General features: G+C 39.8%; 1 protein-coding gene across 3 annotated transcripts in view; it reads right to left on the bottom strand.

Moving 5' to 3' along the window:
• Window positions 1-226: 226 nt before the first annotated feature.
• FLT4 (fms related receptor tyrosine kinase 4) overlaps window positions 227-22429 on the bottom strand; it is a 148628-nt gene continuing 126425 nt past the window's right edge. For 2 of the 3 annotated variants that reach the window (XM_072145611.1, XM_072145613.1), the window contains 8 exons: window positions 14207-14329; window positions 9413-9524; window positions 6247-6346; window positions 4936-5041; window positions 4104-4243; window positions 3752-3872; window positions 3205-3290; window positions 227-1943 (listed from right to left, as the gene is read on the bottom strand). In XM_072145611.1, coding sequence (XP_072001712.1) covers window positions 1724-1943; window positions 3205-3290; window positions 3752-3872; window positions 4104-4243; window positions 4936-5041; window positions 6247-6346; window positions 9413-9524; window positions 14207-14329 — 1008 coding nt within the window. In that variant the 3' untranslated portion in view covers window positions 227-1723. The remainder of the gene's footprint in view (window positions 1944-3204; window positions 3291-3751; window positions 3873-4103; window positions 4244-4935; window positions 5042-6246; window positions 6347-9412; window positions 9525-14206; window positions 14330-22429) is intronic. The other variant, XM_072145612.1, reaches the window with a different exon arrangement.

Genomic DNA, 22429 nt, shown 5'->3' with positions numbered 1-22429 from the left:
CCCCAACGGTAAAGCAAAATGTGTGAAATATATTGCCTAATCTCTATAGAACATACTTTATTTTAAGCTAAAATTCCCAGGGATTCATAGATTCTTCTATCCACCAGCGAACACTGAACAAATATTTTGCCAATTAATTTTGCACTTTGTTCCGACCTTTATGTCTTTTAACTTGCAAAAACATTGAAAATTGCGCTTATTTATTAAAACTGTCTAATAGTAAGACTGACTTTATTGTCCATGGCATCCAATCCAAGCTGTCGATAATTTTTTTTTTTTTTTTTTAGCGCAGGGTAATTTATTATAGCTGTGCTTTGGTTGCTAAGGGCATCAAAGACAGACTTATGCCCGATTCACACGGCCGTAATTGTGACCATGATTTGACCACACAAATAGAACACAATAGAAGTCTATGGACCCCGATCACGGTGTGGTGAGCGCATGGTGTTTCCCTGCACTGTGACCATGCTGCTCGGCAGCTTGCCTTTCAATGGATACAGGAGGGCTGAGTAGTCCTCACTCCCCTTTCCACTTGACCATGCGCAACGCCAAAGATCTGGTCCGGACGAACACAGGGTAAACAGGTTGGAACAAATTTCCAAATTGAAAGGGTTGTACCAAGGATACCACAGGACAGAGGACAGCAAGATGATCAATAGGGATGCAACTGTTGGGACCTCCATCGATTCCAAGAATGGGACCACCAGCAATCCCATTCTCACTAATGAGTGGAACGGCAAGATGAGCATGTGCATTGTCACTCCACCAAATACTATGGGAGCAGTCGGAATTGTTGAGCAATGCTATATCCAGCGCTTCCATTCAATGTGAGTGCCGGAGATCGCCCAGCCCAGTGCTGTGCTTGGCCATTTTTCGACACATCCATACTATAGCTGCCCTACCCATTAGCAAGAATACGACTACCATTCTCCAGGTTGCTGGTGGTCCCATTCTTGTGATTGGTGGGGGTCCTCGGAGTTGAATTTTATGATCATTCCTAACTTGGTACTACCCCTTTAAGTTTATAGGATCAGAGATAAATTTCTGATTTGTAGTGTCTGACCACCAAGTATGTTGATGACAATATGAATGGGGTCACTGTGGCTGTGGTATGAATGGAGTGGCAATGGAGTTCCCAGGATATGACAAAAAAGGTCTGACATAGGATAACCCCATCACGCAGCAGGGAGGGAGAGGGGGCGCATCGGGTTCACTCATCCTTCCCATGGAAATTGTACAACTTGGTAAAATATCAGAGGGGATCTACCATTCTCATACTAAAGGGGTGCATTGTAGGCAATACAAAAATACAGCGTTTACAGCTCAATGTACGATATACGACAGGATTCTATTATTATTTAGTGACAAAACCATTGATCAGTTTACATTTTGCACATATGATACATAAATACTGAATATAGACAATGGGGATGCATTGTTTTCATGGAATTTATATAACGTCTGTAATACTGTGGCCATGTCTGAATTCTTAGCACTGGGAATGTCTCTCTCATTGTCCATATTGCCATTTCTTAGATTGAACTCTCCAGTCTCTGTTCTGCAGAAGAAGAATAGTCCCGAGTATCGGTTACTCAGAGGCCAATGGGGGGCCTTATTCCTTCACTTAGGCTTATAAGGCAGATATTATAAGTTATAAATATGATGAGACAAAGCTTAGGCCTCTATGGTGGCTTAGGGCCGTTTTCCAGTCGTAAGGTCCTCCTCAGTTTTCATCAGAGAAGAAAGAAGCATGGACGAGGTCAGGACTGGCAGAGCCTCCAGGGGGCGTAAAGCTATCCCCCTCCGATTGTTCTGACAACTCTCCGTATTCACTGTTGTAAAATGTCTGCCCTCCGGTATAGGACGGGTATGATGACTGACTCCTGTTCTGAAGGGATGAGCAGCTCGGAGTAATCGTTTCCTTATTTCTACGAGAACTACTGCTGTGAAGGAAACAGATAAAGACAAAGATAAAACACAAAGATACGGTAATGGAAATCTTTGGTGCTTCGATTATGCTGAAGCTCTAGGGCAGTGGTGGCGAACCTATGGCACTAGTGCCAGAGGCGGCACTCTGAGCCCTTTCTGTGGGCACCCAGGCCATCACCCAGAATGAAGTTCACCAGACAGGACTCAAAGAATCTGCCTGCAGAATCTTCCTACAATATTAGACGAATTTGCCCTCTTCCTTTCAACTGCGTTGGTGTCCTTGGGAGGCTCAACGATTGAAAATTGTCAAAGAACAAGGAGAAATAAATTACTGCTTAAATTGCTGTGCTGGCACTTTGCAATAAATAAGTGGCTTTTAGTTGAAGTTTGGGCACTCAGGCTCTAAAAGGTTCGCCATCACTGCTCTAGGGGCTGAAAAGGTTGCAGTTGAAGACCCGAAAGGTCCTTCCTCTTAACTTCAAGTATGCTGCAACAGTTGATGGGTCTGTCACAGAATTTTTCACTTGGTTTTATAATTTCAATGTCCCAAGGGCCTATAGGCGTGTTCCTGGACCAAAAGCAGAGTCAGAATGGGCGACCAGAGAATCTCTAACACATTATACTGGGCCCCAAAATTTCAGCAAGAGACAAACAAATTTGAAATAGAACAATTACTTGAGTTTATGATTAATTTTTTAGGATGATGGGAAAACATTATGGATTATTAGACCTTAGCAATGAATTGTCCTCCTTGGGAATTTATGGATTGTAAAGTGGGCCCTCAAGTTGACCAACTCTGGTAGGAGATCAAGCCCTAATCCGGCACTGGCCAGAAGTGTCGGCAGTAATTGGACCTGTTGTAGCCAGTAAATGGCCTCAATGAGCACCAGGTCCACAGATTCTTCCAGCCCAGTTGGGAGTGTCACTGTGTAAATGAAAGCTGCAACACAGGAATCCCCCCGAATGCCCTGTGGTTTTCTGGAATTCCCAGAAAACTTATTTAAGTCCCCAATACGATGAAGGTCAAAACCCCCAAATTTATGTATGTTTGAGACATCATTTCTCCCACTTATATTTAGGGTGTCCTCCATACACTCTAACACTGTCTGAACTCATTGTAAACATACAATTTCATGACTCAACTCAGATATGAAAACAAAATTGCCCAAAAATCCTTCTACTTAAATATTAATAAATGGCTAACTTTACACTGTGTAGGAAACCAACTTGAAAAATGTTTGTTTCATTCAAAAACAAAGAGTTTTTATAAATCACCTGTAGACGCCATCTGTCCTGTGTCTGTTTTCTATCCTCTCCAGTTCCTCTGAAGCCAGTACCATCCCACTGTCTGTCTGATTGTCCTGCAAAAAATATCAAATGGCCATTAGTTTGATGACGACAACAACCACAACAATCTTGTGACCGCATTCCCTCACACGGAGATTTACTTGAATTGATACCTACTAGGCCCAATCTAGTAAATTAGCTATGTATAGTTGTAGGCTACATAAAGCCAGATGGGAAATGGTTTAAAGGTAAGATCCATCTTATTTGTGTGCAGTTTTTATGTTGATCTTTGTGTATCTATAGTAACAGACTACAAACAAGCTATGTGTAGTCTGATTCTGATATGATACGACCTTCAGTCTCCTACATTTTGCCCAATTCCAAGCCCCTGTCCATGTGCCCTTACAGGGCAGATTTTCATCATGAACAGTGGTGTTTGTATTACCCAATTGGGATATCCAGACAATAACAAGTTCCAGAAATAAGTTCAGGAACCTCTAACATCTAAACCTTGACAATAATTTGGTGCTCTTACCGGTTGACCTTTGTGTGCCACATTTGTCATTGGAAATTCTTCAAATGTTTTCAGTCTTGATGGGCACCGAATCTGGTTGCCTCCAGTGAAGCACCCAGGAAAAGAAACACAGTTGTAATACCTGCGTGGACATCAAGTGGACAAAAGTGAGAAAAGTTGCCAAGTAGACTTCTGTATGATTCACGAAGTAGATATCTAAGGTGCACAACGCTAGAGGGTGCCCTGACTTCCTGGGCTTCTCTGTGGCACACAGTGATTTTGGGTTTGATGCAAGGGTTATAGGAATTGATCCAAGAACTAGTATTTTATTTCAGAATTACTGAGATTTTTCCTGTGTTATATATTGTCTTACCTCACAGCCAAATTGTGACAATGCAGCCTCATGTCACAGTCATCCTCATCCGAGTTGTTCTGTGGGCAGATCGGTGACTGGGACAGGTCAATTTCCTCGGAGCTCTGGGAATCATTGAGGGGAATGTAGTCCTTTCCTTCCTGTACAAGATATAAGTTCGTGATCATAAGGATGCGCTTTATTATTTTACTGACACATACTTGGATATGAGAAATTGTAGGAATTTATTAAATTTAAACATTATAATAGATAGCCTTACAATCAGATGCCTTGATGCCAAGAGGTTCTGTGGATGTGCAAATATGCAGGGGCGTAATTACAGCGGTGGCAGTCATAGCAGCTGCTATGGGGCCCGCAGTGTCAGGGGGCCCTGGCATCTGTCCAGACACACCCAATAAAGGAGGATATCCACCATTATATACATATTATTCTGCACATTGTACATCATAATATGTATATAACAATGAACATCGTCCACATTACACAGCATGAATCAGCAGCCCAGATAAGAAATGTTGAGGGAGAGGTAGGGGAGAGCAGAATGACAGGACTAGGGGATCCATCATCTCTAATTCCTGCCATAAACTTCCAGCATGTGGTCAGCAGCTACTGGGACGGTACTGTATGAGTGTATACATGTATATATCAGTGCATGAATGTGTGTAAGAGTGTATGAATGTGTGTGTAAATAAATATGTATAATTTTTGAGGAGTAAGGGGGGCCCCATTCAGAAGTCTTCTATGGGGCCCTTCCTCTCCTAGTTACGACCCTGTATTTATGAATAATATATACAGTACTTGTAGAGCTCCATCTATAACATGACCATCATACCTGCAGTACATTCTCTTGTAGGAGGTCACCCAGAATCTCAACCAGGTCTGTAAACGTTGGCCGTTCCTTAGGATCTCCGTGCCAGCAGCTTAACATAATACGATAACTGTAATTAAAAAAAAGTGTTTGGTAAAACCTGTCAAGTAGCATCTTTTCACCAAAAAGCAGCCAAAAAGACTGTATTCATACTTTTTTACATGACTGGAGGAGAGCAGCCTATCCCAGACAACCCCCAGGTAGAGTTAATAAAACAGTGTGAATTTAATAGGCGCCCATGGCAACTAATCAAAGCTCAGCCTTTATGTATTAAACTGCTGTGCTATAATGAAAGCTGAGCTCTGATTGGTTGTCATCAGCACCAGGCATACCCGGTAAGTACCGAGAGCTGCTAGGGGGGCCCACACAACCGAATCTCAGCCTGGCAGCATCTGGTGAGGGATCAAATGGGGCTGTACATAAAGTAATACCACCACATGAGTTCACTGCAAAGGGGCCCACTGAAGCTGTGTTGTCCAGGGGCCTACCGGCCCTGGTTGTCATAGACAACTAGAACAGACCCTTCTGATAAATCTCCTCCAATGTTGAGATCTCTAGCAATCAGCTGTGATCTATAAGCGAAAATCCAGCTGCATATGTTCAAGTTCCCTGCAGCGACCCCGCAGGGCAGATGAGGTATTACACATACTGCTATGAAAACCTATGAAAACAAAGGACTGTTGGATCCTCCAGAGCAATATCCCTTTTATTGTGGCTTCCTGTTTGTACTGATATAGTAAGGTCTTCAATAATACCGCTTCTTATATGAGGTTGTATTAATCTTTTCTTACAATGTACAGATGATCGGTGTAAATATTTTGGCTGTTCACTACAGAAGAAATCTTGATTATCCTCTTATCATGGAGTTCAGTGTTTTTTTTCTTTCCCTAGGAAATGATTGCTGGCTAAAAAGCGTCTGCCTGGGATAAATATCGGAAAGCGTCTCATGTGATAAGAAAGCTTCCAGGCCTGAACATTACAAAGCAGCAGGCAACGGGTTGTAATAATCGGGTTCCTGACCACCGAGGGGGTTCAATGAATGGCTGCCAGGAACACTGCAAATACTCGTGTGGAGTGATGGAAAGCTTTTAGTTGTCTTAAACGTTGCCAACGTGATACTTATCATAAGGAAAATATTGCTGACCCAGTTCAGTTCTGATATTAAAGAGAAATGTGAGTGAATTTCCATATTATGATTATGAGAACTGGCTGCTCTTTTAATGAGAGAATTAGAAGTGTTATTGACTCATGGATAAGTCTTCCCCTCTCACTTACATGTCCGTTGTTGCATATTCTGGTGCCCGCATACGGGTTCCTTCTTTCAGACGTTGGCAGAATTCCTCATTGATTTGGACTCCGGGATAAGGCGAGGCTCCTGTCATGTAAGAAATATAAACCATCACAACATGTAATAGTGTGATTAAAGGTTTCAGCACCAGAGCCAGTGGATTTCCCCTTATAGAAGAGGCTGGCGTTAGGGGGGCGGCAAACTGGGCATTTGCCTAGGGGCCCCTGTCCTTAAGGGGCCCCCTGTATGTGGACTTTTGTTGGCAGAGGATGTATTGCTCCTTTAATAACCCTTGATGCCCGGGTAATGTTGCTTATCATCTATCTCCTGTCTATATATCTAGCACCCATCTGTCTAGTTATCTATCTCCTATAATTTGTGTATTTCCGATCTGTATATCTGTTTATGTAACTATTTATCTATCTAGCTTTTTGTTTGTCTTTTTATCTATATATCTTCTACCTATCTCCTATCTATCATCTCTCCATATATCAATCAATCTTCTATCTCTCTTCTACTGTAGCTATCATCTATCTCACTATCGATATATAATCTACTTTAGATTTATGTATCTATAAATCTATTATCTATCTATAATAAATTATCTTCCATATTTATCTTCTATCATCCATCTATCTCCTATACAATTCTCCTACAGCCCCATATTACAGATACTTACCTACTACTGTGTGTAACTACAAAGTGTTATTATTGTGCAGGGCTACAGGCGCCTCTTACTGACTGACTTGTCACAAAATAGTTTTATTTTGGGGCCCCACTTTTAGTTTTTTTCAGGGACCCACTTTGTCTAGAACTGGTCCTGAGGATGGGCACATTATTGCGTTTGACGGTATGGGACCTGACCCCAAATTACAGTCCACATAAGCTGTGACACTTGTGGGAGCTCATTGCATATTCATGAATACAGCTTAATTAAAGGGGTGTGCCAAGTGTGATTGTCATGCCCTATCCACAGACTGGTTTCCACTACTGGGACCCCATGATCACCAGAAAGGATCCCGGCTGCACTACCTGAATGAAACGGTAAGTCAAGCATGTGTCCTGCCGCTCCATTCTATGGGTGCCCCAGAAATTGTGGAGAACAGGGCTCAGCAATAGCGCTCAATTCCTGGGAGTTGGATTTAGCTTGAATAATGTGTGAGTATATCATAGATAGAAGTCCTCCAGCAGGGGCGGATTTAGACTGCCATGGGCCATGGGCTGTATGAATATTATAGAACCACTATACATGATACTAGAATCAGATTCTTGGGGAATGGAGGATGTGTCCCTTCTACCGGCTTTAAATCTGTGGATTTAGGATCTTTGTAGGACCTAAATGGCTCTTGGGTAGATGTGTAATGAGAGCAGGAACAGATTTATGAGGATTTCATGGGTGAAGGTCCTTCTCGGGATAAAATTTGGTGGGTGGTTTGGTTGGCCATGGGCTCCTAGAAGTCTTGAGCCTCGGGATACCACCTATACTATATCCACTACTGACCTCCAGGGCCTGATAGAAGACTACACCTGATAATGTGCAGAAATAAAGCACCGCATTCACCTCCATAACAGTGATAAGACACTGTACTTGGTTATCACTGTTAGTCTCCTGGAAGAGAATGGAGAACAGCCTACACATATGTACTACCATTCCACAGACAACTCATAGACCCCTTGTGGATCTCCTACAAGTTCCACACTAGCTTTACATATGCTTCATGAAGGCAAACATTTAAGAGAAAAATAGAAATTTGGACTTAAATTGTATAGTAAATTATCTGAGTTTTGCAAGAGCACTAACAATTGCCGGGGTAACTAAGGACCCCATCTGTGTAGGATTCATTCTAGGACCACTGTCTAGTTCGCTTTGGGATAACTATTCAAAATGTTTTAAAGGACACCTGTCATCAGGTCTGTGTCACTAGTCCTGTCACCTCTACCTGTTGGAGCAGCTCACAAGGATCCCATCCCAGCCATTATCTAGTCATTTCATACATTAATCATTGTAAAATCATCTATTCTTTATTATGTAAATTAGGCTGATCACATGGTCAGAGGCAGTGATGTCACCCCTGTTACTCCTCCCCCTGCTCATGTCTGTGTGTAATGTATAGTAAAGCATGGCTAGTGTGTGTGCTGCATCTGCTGACATGCTGCATCCTCCTAATATACAGGTGAGAGACACAGACATCAGCTACACATGAATCTGACATGTTCTGCTGTAACATGGGTGCCTGGAGCTGCTGTATCTCTCCTATACACACACACACATGCACACACAGGCTGCAGGGGGCGTGGCCACCAGCACCAGGAAGCACATCATTATACAGCCTCACATCATTATACAGGCTGTCAGTCATGCACTGGGGGTGTGGCTGTGCCTCCCACTCATGAATAGAGTGGACAGCTTGAATATGCTAATGCTTCATTGGACATTTCACAGGTCATTTGCATACAGCTTTAGGACCTCATTGCTTAGGTTTACAGGCATGTAGAGGGACAATGAAGGGATAGAGGCAATGCTCTCTAATGGCAGTTTATGAAAATATATTTAGTTTAGGGGGGTTATTTTGCATGACGGGTTCTCTTTAAGGAATTTGCAGTGTAAAGAGACCACATTATTGGGCACTACAGTCTCACTGATTACCAATCAAAGCGCCATATATAGTGTAGTGGCTGTGTTTGGTACTGCAACGCAACTTTATTCACTTGAATGGGACCATTTACGTCACAGTCCTGAGAAGTGCAGGCAGCCCTCATTGGAAGCGGATTGGTGGGGGCGTTAGATGTCAGACCCCTGCTGGTTTTATATTTATTATCTATCCTAAGAATTGTAACTCCTTAATAAAAATCTGGAATACCCTTTCGATTTTTCCTTTTTCCCAGTTTTGATAAATCTCCCCTAATAAATCTTTCTCTTTTAGTTACATATTTCCCCGTCACAATATCTCAACATTTTGAATTCTCTACTTTTTCTATCATATATTTCGTAAGCTCAGCTGCACGTTGCTTCATACTATCCCATTCATTTTCTGCCTAGTTTCTCTATACCACAAGATAAGGAACTGCGAAAAGAAATAATGGCTGGAAGAATCCAGGAAAACTCTCAAGATCCAACAAGTGAAATGAAACAGTGACAATGATTTGACTTACCAAGTGAGAAGATTTCCCATAGCAGCACCCCGAAGGACCAGACATCGCTCTGAGTAGTGTAAACCTTATCAAATATGCTCTCTGGCGCCATCCACTTGAGAGGCAGACGTGCCTGTAAGAAATTACAATACGTTACAATGCAAACAAAGCCTCCCGGAAGGAATATCAAATTCTGGGGCAGACCTCCCTATGATAACTAAGTCTTAACTAAATTAAGTATTTAAGCAGATCTGTCATCTCCTTATAAATCCATTTGAGCCTTCAAAACTTTGATGTGCATTTGACCTCCTTAGATTTATGTTCGTCTGGAGCAAGGTTTAACTTTGGATTTTTTACCCACAATTACATTTTCATTTCCTTTGTAGATATCCACTAAATATTTAGCCTTGAAGCTGAAGCGTCCTGTATTAGAAGACTGATATTCTGAAAAATCCATATTTTTATGCAAATTAGCATCATTCATGGGTGTGACCGCATTATTAAAAGGGTTGCTGCACAAAGAAAGTTAGGCCCTAACTTGCTCATCTTAGTGATGGGACCCCCGTCGCACCCTGTAATGACCAGAGCAGCCGGTCACGCATGCGCAGGCTGCCCTCTCATCTCTATGGAGCTGACGTAGATTGCAGAGTATGGTGCTAGGCCATCTGTGTCAGCTCCATAGAGATGAATGGGTCAGCCTGCACATGTGTGTCATCTCTGGGGTATATTGGACACCTGTTTTCATGATCTGTGGGGGGTCCAATCACTGAGACCCCCACCAATCAACAAGTTAGGCCCTATCCTGTGGATAGGGCCTTACTTGCTTTGTGGGACAACCCCTTGCCTCTCTTGCCCAGGGAGCAGAACAATCTTAAAGGGGTTTTGATATTTCAGCAAATAAATAGTATTGTTTGTCTAATGAAAAGTTTTACAATTTCCCAATATACTTTTTATATTGATTCCTCATGGGTTTCTAGCTCTCCGCTTGCTGTAAAGATTCTGTTTACTTCAATTGGATAGAAATCCGTCCCTGGACATGTGACGTCACACAGGTGCACGGCTCTCTTTATATCACAGAGAGTAATCAAAGCTGTGTATTATAATGTGTGTGCGCCTTGTTTTGTTATGTTTTAATAAATTAAAGGGGTTGTCCACTTTACCTCATGTATTATGTAAGGTGTGTGTAAGTGTGGGGGGCAGAATATAAGATAATTTACCAATATACATACAAGGTTCTGCTCCACTTTCTTGATATGTAAAGTGAAGCCTCCTGTCTTTTACCTCATCAGTCAGACATTCAGGACCATAAAATGGCCTCAGATGGAGGGTCATGTGATCTCTGACCATGATCACTCACCCTACCAGGACCTTATGATACTATTCAGGCAGGGCGATTGCTCATGGACAGATAGAGATCACACGACCCTCCATCTGCAGCCATTTTATGGACAGGAATCTTTGGCTGATGAGGTAAAAGACAGGAGGCTTCACTTTACATATCAAGAAAGCAGAGTAGAACCTTGTATGTTTATTGGTAAATTACCTAATATTCCGCCCCTGACACTCACACACACACATTACAAAAAAACATGTGCTAAGGAAATAACCCTTTGTTTTGCCATTTTCTGATACCCATTACATTTTTACCCTTCAATGAGTTCATTTATTTCTACTTTTTACGGTCTCCTAGGGTGCTCGGACCCTAGGGGATCTGATCTCTTATACAATACACTGCAATAGTATTGTATTACAGTGCAATGCACTTTACCAGTCTCGGGCAGAGTGTTATAGTTGTCACTGATTGACAGTAATGGTGGCCAAGATGGCGAAGAATGGATTTAACTTAGGTTAACACCCATGATGGGTGCCAGCAACGATCGTAGATGTTATCCGTATCACTTAATACACGATTAGCGCCTGTTTCCCGTTTACGTTGTGCATAGATCAAAATTTAATAAAGTGGGATGGTAAAATTAGTCTAGAGAAGGTGCAGCAGACTTTGGGGGTCATTTACTAAGGGCCTGAATCGTTCTTTTTCGTTGGGTTTCCCGAAAAGTACCGATTTGCGCCGAATTGCCCCAAGTTTTTGGTGCACGCGATCGGATTGTGGCGCATCGACGCCGGCTTGCACGCAACGGAAATGGGGGGGGGGCGTGGCCGTCGAAAAACCCGACGAATTCGGAAAAACCATGGAATTAAAAAAAAAAAAATGTGTTGCTTGACACGCGCTTACCTGCACCCAAGATAGGACGGTGAACTCCAGCGAACCCAGGCGGACTTCAGCGCAGCTGGAGGACATCGGGCGCACTACCTTAGTGAATCGCCAGAAGACCCAAATCCTCGACAGAGAACGCGCTGCTGGATCGCGAATGGACCGGGTAAGTAAATGTGCCCCTTTGTGTTCCCACCCATAAAGCACCAAAATGCAAATTTGTATATTTTATTTATATGTAGTATGGCCACAGATTTGATAAATAAAGTCCTACTTATGATGCAGGATATTTCACCCCATGTATGACCCTAGGCACATCCACTTCAATAGCTGAACCCTCAGTATGATGCGAAGCCAATTAGATCAAATAACATCGGGATGTGGTCTAACATTTTGATTAATGATCCTTCCTTATTTTTGCTGTGAATAGTGTTTTGTTTGTAATCCAAATCACATATACATCTGTAACGTATTCCCTCCATATCCTGAGAACGCTACAAGAGGCGGTGAACGCTGAGACTGGACAGCTGTGGGCTATGACATACAGCACAGATAATTGTAGGTAATCATAGACCCGATTGCTTTGATCTTGGCATAGGCCTATTACATCAACTCTCACCATATCCCACTGAATCAACCAAAACCCATCCAAGGACCACATTAAACAATTACGTAATATATAAAGACGTAAGGGCTTACATAAATGAAGTTTGAGAACTGAAGGAAAGTTCTACAACTCTCTAACACATTTGTGTTCGCTGTCAGTAAATGGGAACGGGTTTACATTCAGAGCCGGCTAAACCTATAGATACCTAGTCTTGGCCTGAACTGAGATGTAGATACAGTAATGGCAGTCTAGACGGTGTTCTGTGAGTCAAGCAGTCTGGACCTCGAAATGACATATTAAAGGAAACAACCTCAAAGAAAGACGTTCAATGCGAATCTCATAGACTTACATACAGAAACTGTCTTCTAGTTCACACTTGTATGATTTGGTGAGCAAGTTTGCCTTTTATGTCCCTTCATCCTAGGGATTGGTTGGTCCAATTTAAAATTTGTGTTCCTTAGGACCACTTTTCTCATTCCTGATGAATTAGACCCTATTAGACTCCAAACTAGGGTGTCTGCTACTGTTTTTCTGGAATCCAGTATTGAGTAAGAGGCTGGGCCCACCGGGGGATCCTCTGGTGGACCAGTCTGACACAGGATCAGTCTAAACATCCAGCTCTCTGCAAATCAAAGCTGTTATATCCAATGTCAGCTATTCTGTAATCACTGCTCGCTTTCTCCCCAGCTCTGGGAGCTGCACTGCCTTGGGTCCTAATATGGCACTTACAGCCGGCTTAGGAAACAAGGGCAAAGCAGGAGAAGACGGACAGAGGTCTATTGTATTAGTGCCTTCTTTTGGGAAGGGGGTGTATTGTATTACTGCCTGCTTTAGTTGACTTCTGTATTAGTACCTGCTCTGGGAGTCTCCTCTATTATACTTAAATAACCCTCATTTTGTTTATTTCCTTAGATTTTTTTCATTAGGGCTTACTGTTAGGGTCAGAGTTAGGGTGAGAGCTGAAATTAGGGTTAAGGTTACCTTAAATGGAACTTGTAACTTCATTAGCCCCCATAGACCCCCCACAGTACCTTGTCCTTGCATTTGTAAGTCTTTATGACATGTTTTTATTGGCGCAGCATTCTTTAAAATAGCCAACTGCGGACATCTGGCATTTTCCACCCCTGCGTCCTCTTGCCGATGGATCGGCCAGATTTCCGAACAGCCAGAGAATGACTTTGACGAAAGGAGGCAAGGTGGAAAGTGCTAGACACCAGCAGGAGGCAGAGTGGGCAGAGTAAGCAACAGTCAGGAGGCGGAGTGGGCAGGGCAAACAGTCTGGAGGTGGGGTTTCCTGACTACTCCACCTCCTTGACTGCATCTTTTTTTAAAAGCATGCTGTGGCTGTGGACGGCAATAAAAACACATCCCAAAGACTTACAAACGCAAGGACAAAGTACTGTGGATGGTTTTATGGAGGTTAATGAGGTGACACATTCCCTTTAATGCTAACCCTAATGCTAACCCTATATCTAATGAAAACATTTTTAACTAATAAACAAATTGAAATAGTACCTTTTTACAATAAATCTGTGTTTAGAGGACTAGAGGCATTAATATACCAATTTCCCAAACAAATGGAGCAACATTGGTTAGTGGCAATAGGGTTATCTGATAAAATATTTTACACAGTAAAACAAAGATACTCCAGAATGACACATGTGTTGCCACATAAGATACAATTTTACATGTTACTTGTTATTAGAGTTTTTTTTTATAATCACTTCCACTTTCTGATGAGATTTCAACATTTTGATCCCATGGGTGCGTCCACACGTTCAGTTTTTCAGATGAAGCCAAAAGCAGGTCTGGAGCATAATGGATGAGGACATATCATTGAGAAGAGTTACTCCTCCTCTATTTTCACTCCACTCCAGGTTTGGACATCAAAAACTGCATCTGAAAAACTGAATGTGTGGACGCACCCTAAAAAGGAGTAAAAATGAGCCGATTTATCCCCGTATCACTTCCTTTGGTGGTGAATACATTTACTTACACTTCCTTTCCTGACGTAATCAGGATCTTTGTAAATATCTCTGGCCAGACCAAAGTCACAGATTTTCACAACGTTATTCTCGGATAATAGGATGTTCCTGGCGGCCAAGTCTCTGTGAATGCACTGCAGAAATAAGAAAAGAAAAATGTATCTTCCTATAATGGTAGACAGTTTTTATTTATTAACTAATAGCAAGAAGTAGCACAATCCAATTTCAATGGTCACAGTTCAACCAATAACAGGGCAGTGTTAGTCACCGTAACAGACTTCGGCAGTACAGTCCTTTAGTTATAACACAGATGGTGGTGCTCTGCTAATGCAATGTATAGTCCATTCGATATCCAGAAAGTAAGGAAAAATAAGCGGCACTCACCATTTGCTGTGTAGTATCTTTATTTTAGGTGCATCGTACAAGGAGGAGCGGGACCTGGCGACGAGCCGTTTCGCGCCTACTGGCGCATCATCAAGCCAATGACGCGCCAGTAGGCGCGAAATGGCTCGTCGCCAGGTCCCGCTCCTCCTTGTACGATGCACCTAAAATAAAGATACTACACAGAAAATGGTGAGTGCCGCTTATTTTTCCTTACTTTCCAGTTTTTATTTATTATTTATTTATTGCTGGCAGTCACTTCTATAATGCAGGAGCTCTTGATACCAAGCACATCCATCTACCATCAAAATCCATCATGATAAACCAGGGACATTACTCATAGATCCAGGCACCAGGCCTGTGGTAATCTTCTTATATTTGTTATGAGGGTCCACATAAATCAGTGAGCCCCCAAACTTCAACCAAAAGCCACTTATTTATCACAAAGTGCCAATACTGCAATTTAAGAAGTAATTTATTGTTCCCTGTTCTTCCTCCACTTCCTGAGGACACCAACACAGTTAAAAGGAGGAGGGGAAATTTGGACTATCATTGTAGCTTCTCTCCAGGGTCCCTCTGTACCGGAAGGGGCCAGCTGGAGGACCTCCAAAGATAATCCAGCCCTGACCACACTTTCTCACTCTTACTGCGGCTCCAAGCAGTCAAGGATATATTGAGAGTAGCATCTATCTTTTAGAGGGTTTTTCCAATTTCAGAAAATTAATATTAATGTTTTTATGATAAAAAGTTATACAATTTTCCAATAGACTTTCTGTATCAAATCCTCACGGATTTCTACATCTCTTCTTGCTGTCATTCTTTGGAAAAGCTTTTATGTTTACTTCCAATGGACAGAAATCTGTCTACGGTCGCACAGGTGCGCGGCTCGTTATAATAACGAGAGCTGTGGGGTATAACGAGCCGTGCACCTGTGTGACCATGGTCAGATTTCTGTCCACTGGAAATAAACAATGAAGATTTCTATAGAATGACAGCAAGCAGAGATCTAGAAATAGTGAAGAATTGATACAGAAAGTTTATTGGAAAATTGTATAACTTTTTAGAATACAAACAATAACATTAATTTGCTGAAATGGGAATATCCCTTTAAGTTGCCTGGTACTGCAGTAAGTAATTCTTTCAGTTCGGCCCAGTGAACGCTGTTCTGGGGTAATGGCCTGGATGCCCATGGAAAGGGTCATCTCTGGCTCCCTTGCTATAGGTCCACCAGCCAACACTGTCACAATAGTTTCTGACTATAGTGTGTGAAAGAATATGTGAAAAAAGGTTTGGGTTAGGATGTTGCAAGTCCTACTTTGTAGTGGATTGGTGGCACTGTCTGTTAAAATAGCCGCTGTGGGCATTATTCATTGAAAAATATTGGAGAACATTTATCATGAGTCTGGAAATATGGGTCTAGTTTTTAGTATTTTTTTGTAAGGTTTTGGACTTTGCTCATTTATCATAGTGCTTGATATATGAGGCATGTGAGTCTGCTACTTTTTAAGACATTTGTCTTAAAATTCACACAAAAGAAAGAAAAAAGATGAAAAAAGTTTGATAAATGCTTTGCAAAAGGTAATGGTAACACCCAGTTGTCAATGCATTTACAAATATTGTAGGTGGAAATATAAAGGGAACAGCAGTGCACAAAGTATAAGTAAAGGTGATTCAGAATCTTTATTTCATGGGGAATAAAATATAAATGTAAATACATAGACGGTCCCCTACTTAAGGACACCTGACTTACAGACGACCCCTATTTACAGACGGACCCCTCTGCCCCCTGTGACCTCTGGTGAAGCTCTCTGGATACTTTACTATAGTCCCAGACTGCAATAATCAGCTGTAATGTGTCTGTTATGAATTTTATTAATAATCCTTGGTCCAATTACAGCAAAAAACTTTGAAACTCCAATTGTTACTGGGGCCAAAAATGTTTTTTATCTGGAGCTACAGTTATAAAATATACAGTTTTGACTTACATAGAAATTTAACTTAAGAACAAACTTAAAGAACCTACCTTGTATGTAACCTGGTGACTGTCTGTATGTACTACAGCAAATAACTTTATAGGGGGTTTCTATGATTTAGCTATTAATGACCTATCATTAGATAATTGGAGGGGGTGTGAAACCCAGAACCAAGACTGATTAGCTGTTTGATTCTATGGAACTAAAGCATACATATTGCTTTGTAGCGTAGCAGCAGCTTGCCTCATTGCTGTTGCCACATCCATTGAAGTGAATGGTTGCTGCTCCTTCAGAAGGCTTGGGCTATCCCTATACTAGAGATGGAGCTGTCTGCTCTTGGCTCAGTTTGTAAGGTCATCACCATATGACTTATACACTGCCGAGACCAATAGAGACCAGACAAGTCCTTGACTTGATAAAATAGGTGTCATTTAAATTAAAATAAATATATATATATATATATATATATATATATATATAAAAATATATATATTCCATTCTGAGGCTTTATATATATTCCATACTGTCCATGTCTGTATATTGCAGGTCTCAATGATACTTTATATGTCATGTAATTCAAAATAATGCAAAAACACTATTCTACTATTATTTCTTGTACATGAGAGATCATTATCATGTAACGTGTATTTTTAGTAATGGCCACAAGATGTCGCTGTTTCTTTCCCAATAGATGTACAGTGAATCAGGAAGATTCTCAAGTTTAGGAAAAGTTTGATCTTTATCTTCTAGTTGTGTCATTCAAGAAAGATAGATTTCCACAGATACTTTACTGGGAAGAAATGCTCCATTTTAGACAAATATTTCCCCAGCTCCCCTGCTGTAAAATGAACACTGGGTTCATCTAAGGAGACGAAAAAGCAGTGCGGCATAGTCTCAGACATAGAGAATTGCTAATATTACTTTGATAATCTGCTCGGACTTCCCTTTAAAATTGGTTCACAAGGAAAATTTCTCAAAACAACATGAATAGGTTATCTAGGGCCAATGGCTTGCAGAGCGTGCGGCTATTATAGCGATATGTCATTACAGCAAACGCTTTATTCCCAGCCAAAAAGTGAATTGAGGCAAATTAATTATTTTATAAGTATAGGAAATTACACTAACTTTGTAAAAACACAAGTCCACCCAAAAACTGACAAATGGTCATAAAACATATTGAAAAATGAATTCCCAGATTGTCTGCCTTGTAGTCAATTAGTCCTTATCAATTGGATGACATTACTTTTCAGGTTTAAAGAAAAACTCTAGGGGGTGTTGGGAATGGATATGGATATCACTGTTCGCACAATACTCCTCTATAGATTTGTTATCTACTTTGGACACTCATTCTTTTATGATAAGTTTTCCTGCAACCAGGGCCGGTGTTGGGGGAAGGCAAACTGGGCCCCGTGTCCTAAAGGGTTCCCTGCATGTGGACTATTGTGGGCAGAGTATGTATTGCTCTTTTAATATCCCTTGGTTAAATGCCTGGGTGAAGATGCTTATCATCTATCTCCTGTCTATACATCTATCATCTATCTCCTGTCTATACATCTATCATCTATCTCCTGTCTATACATCTATCATCTATCTCCTGTCTATATATCTATCATCTGTCTCCTGTCTATATATCTATCATCTATCTCCTGTCTATATATCTATCATCTATCTCCTGTCTATATATCTATCATCTATCTCCTGTCTATACATCTATCATCTATCTCATGTCTATACATCTATCATCTATATGTCTATATATCTATCATCTATCTCCTGTCTATATATCTATCATCTATCTCCTGTCTATACATCTATCATCTATCTCCTGTCTATATATCTATCATCTATATGTCTATATATCTATCATCTATCTCCTGTCTATACATCTATCATCTATCTCCTGTCTATACATCTATCATCTATCTCCTGTCTATATATCTATCATCCATCTCCTGTCTATACATCTATCATCTATCTCCTGTCTATATACATCTATCATCTATCTCCTGTCTATACATCTATCATCTATCTCCTGTCTAAACATCTATCATCTATCTCCTGTCTATACATCTATCATCTATCTCCTGTCTATATATCTATCATCTATCTCCTGTCTATACATCTATCATCTATCTCCTGTCTATATATCTATCATCTATCTCCTGTCTATACATCTATCATCTATCTCCTGTCTATACATCTATCATCTATCTCCTGTCTATACATCTATCATCTATCTCCTGTCTATACATCTATCATCTATCTCCTGTCTATACATCTATCATCTATCTCCTGTCTATACATCTATCATCTATCTCCTGTCTATATACATATATCATCTATCTCCTGTCTATATATCTATCATCTATCTCCTGTCTATACATCTATCATCTATCTCCTGTCTATATATCTATCATCTATATGTCTATATATCTATCATCTATCTCCTGTCTATACATCTATCATCTATCTCCTGTCTATACATCTATCATCTATCTCCTGTCTATATATCTATCATCCATCTCCTGTCTATACATCTATCATCTATCTCCTGTCTATATACATCTATCATCTATCTCCTGTCTATACATCTATCATCTATCTCCTGTCTAAACATCTATCATCTATCTCCTGTCTATACATCTATCATCTATCTCCTGTCTATATATCTATCATCTATCTCCTGTCTATACATCTATCATCTATCTCCTGTCTATATATCTATCATCTATCTCCTGTCTATACATCTATCATCTATCTCCTGTCTATACATCTATCATCTATCTCCTGTCTATACATCTATCATCTATCTCCTGTCTATACATCTATCATCTATCTCCTGTCTATACATCTATCATCTATCTCCTGTCTAAACATCTATCATCTATCTCCTGTCTATACATCTATCATCTATATGTCTATATATCTATCATCTATCTCCTGTCTATACATCTATCATCTATCTCCTGTCTATACATCTATCATCTATCTCCTGTCTATACATCTATCATCTATCTCCTGTCTATACATCTATCATCTATCTCCTGTCTATACATCTATCATCTATCTCCTGTCTATACATCTATCATCTATCTCCTGTCTATATACATCTATCATCTATCTCCTGTCTATACATCTATCATCTATCTCCTGTCTATACATCTATCATCTATCTCCTGTCTAAACATCTATCATCTATCTCCTGTCTATACATCTATCATCTATCTCCTGTCTATATATCTATCATCTATCTCCTGTCTATACATCTATCATCTATCTCCTGTCTATATATCTATCATCTATCTCCTGTCTATACATCTATCATCTATCTCCTGTCTAAACATCTATCATCTATCTCCTGTCTATACATCTATCATCTATATGTCTATATATCTATCATCTATCTCCTGTCTATACATCTATCATCTATCTCCTGTCTATACATCTATCATCTATCTCCTGTCTATACATCTATCATCTATCTCCTGTCTATACATCTATCATCTATCTCCTGTCTATACATCTATCATCTATCTCCTGTCTAAACATCTATCATCTATCTCCTGTCTATACATCTATCATCTATCTCCTGTCTATATATCTATCATCTATCTCCTGTCTATACATCTATCATCTATCTCCTGTCTATATATCTATCATCTATATGTCTATATATCTATCATCTATCTCCTGTCTATACATCTATCATCTATCTCCTGTCTATACATCTATCATCTATCTCCTGTCTATATACATCTATCATCTATCTCCTGTCTATACATCTATCATCTATCTCCTGTCTATACATCTATCATCTATCTCCTGTCTATACATCTATCATCTATCTCCTGTCTATATACATCTATCATCTATCTCCTGTCTATACATCTATCATCTATCTCCTGTCTATACATCTATCATCTATCTCCTGTCTAAACATCTATCATCTATCTCCTGTCTATACATCTATCATCTATCTCCTGTCTATATATCTATCATCTATCTCCTGTCTATACATCTATCATCTATCTCCTGTCTATACATCTATCATCTATCTCCTGTCTATACATCTATCATCTATATGTCTATATATCTATCATCTATCTCCTGTCTATACATCTATCATCTATCTCCTGTCTATACATCTATCATCTATCTCCTGTCTATACATCTATCATCTATCTCCTGTCTATATACATCTATCATCTATCTCCTGTCTATATATCTATCATCTATCTCCTGTCTATACATCTATCATCTATCTCCTGTCTATACATCTATCATCTATATGTCTATATATCTATCATCTATCTCCTGTCTATATATCTATCATCTATCTCCTGTCTATACATCTGTCATCTATCTCCTGTCTATATACATCTATCATCTATCTCCTGTCTATATATCTATCATCTATCTCCTGTCTATACATCTATCATCTATCTCCTGTCTATACATCTATCATCTATCTCCTGTCTATACATCTATCATCTATCTCCTGTCTATATATCTATCATCTATATGTCTATATATCTATCATCTATCTCCTGTCTATACATCTATCATCTATCTCCTGTCTATATATCTATCATCTATATGTCTATATATCTATCATCTATCTCCTGTCTATACATCTATCATCTATCTCCTGTCTATACATCTATCATCTATCTCCTGTCTATACATCTATCATCTATATGTCTATATCTCTATCATCTATCTCCTGTCTATACATCTATCATCTATCTCCTGTCTATACATCTATCATCTACATGTCTATATCTCTATCATCTATCTCCTGTCTATACATCTATCATCTATATGTCTATATATCTATCATCTATCTCCTGTCTATATATATCTATCATCTATCTCCTGTCTATATATCTATCATCCATCTCCTGTCTATATATCTATCATCTATCTCCTGTCTATACATCTATCATCTATCTCCTGTCTATACATCTATCATCTATCTCCTGTCTATATATCTATCATCCATCTCCTGTCTATATATCTATCATCTATCTCCTGTCTATACATCTATCATCTATCTCCTGTCTATACATCTATCATCTATATGTCTATATATCTATCATCTATCTCCTGTCTATACATCTATCATCTATATGTCTATACATCTATCATCTATCTCCTGTATATATATATATCTATCATCTATCTCCTGTCTATACATCTATCATCTATCTCCTGTCTATACATCTATCATCTATCTCCTGTCTATACATCTATCATCTATCTGTCTATACATCTATCATCTATCTCCTGTCTATACATCTATCATCTATCTCCTGTCTATATATCTATCATCTATCTCCTGTCTATACATCTATCATCTATCTCCTGTCTATACATCTATCATCTACATGTCTATATCTCTATCATCTATATGTCTATATATCTATCATCTATCTCCTGTCTATACATCTATCATCTATCTCCTGTCTATACATCTATCATCTATCTCCTGTCTATACATCTATCATCTATCTCCTGTCTATACATCTATCATCTATCTCCTGTCTATACATCTATCATCTATCTCCTGTCTATACATCTATCATCTATCTCCTGTCTATACATCTATCATCTATCTCCTGTCTATATACATCTATCATCTATCTCCTGTCTATATATCTATCATCTATCTCCTGTCTATACATCTATCATCTATCTCCTGTCTATACATCTATCATCTATATGTCTATATATCTATCATCTATCTCCTGTCTATATATCTATCATCTATCTCCTGTCTATACATCTGTCATCTATCTCCTGTCTATATACATCTATCATCTATCTCCTGTCTATATATCTATCATCTATCTCCTGTCTATACATCTATCATCTATCTCC

Source organism: Engystomops pustulosus, chromosome 4, assembly GCF_040894005.1.
Source record: "Engystomops pustulosus chromosome 4, aEngPut4.maternal, whole genome shotgun sequence".
Taxonomy (NCBI): domain Eukaryota; kingdom Metazoa; phylum Chordata; class Amphibia; order Anura; family Leptodactylidae; genus Engystomops; species Engystomops pustulosus.
The sequence above is the reverse complement of the archived record's forward strand: the minus strand, read 5'-3'. Positions and strand labels throughout refer to the sequence as shown.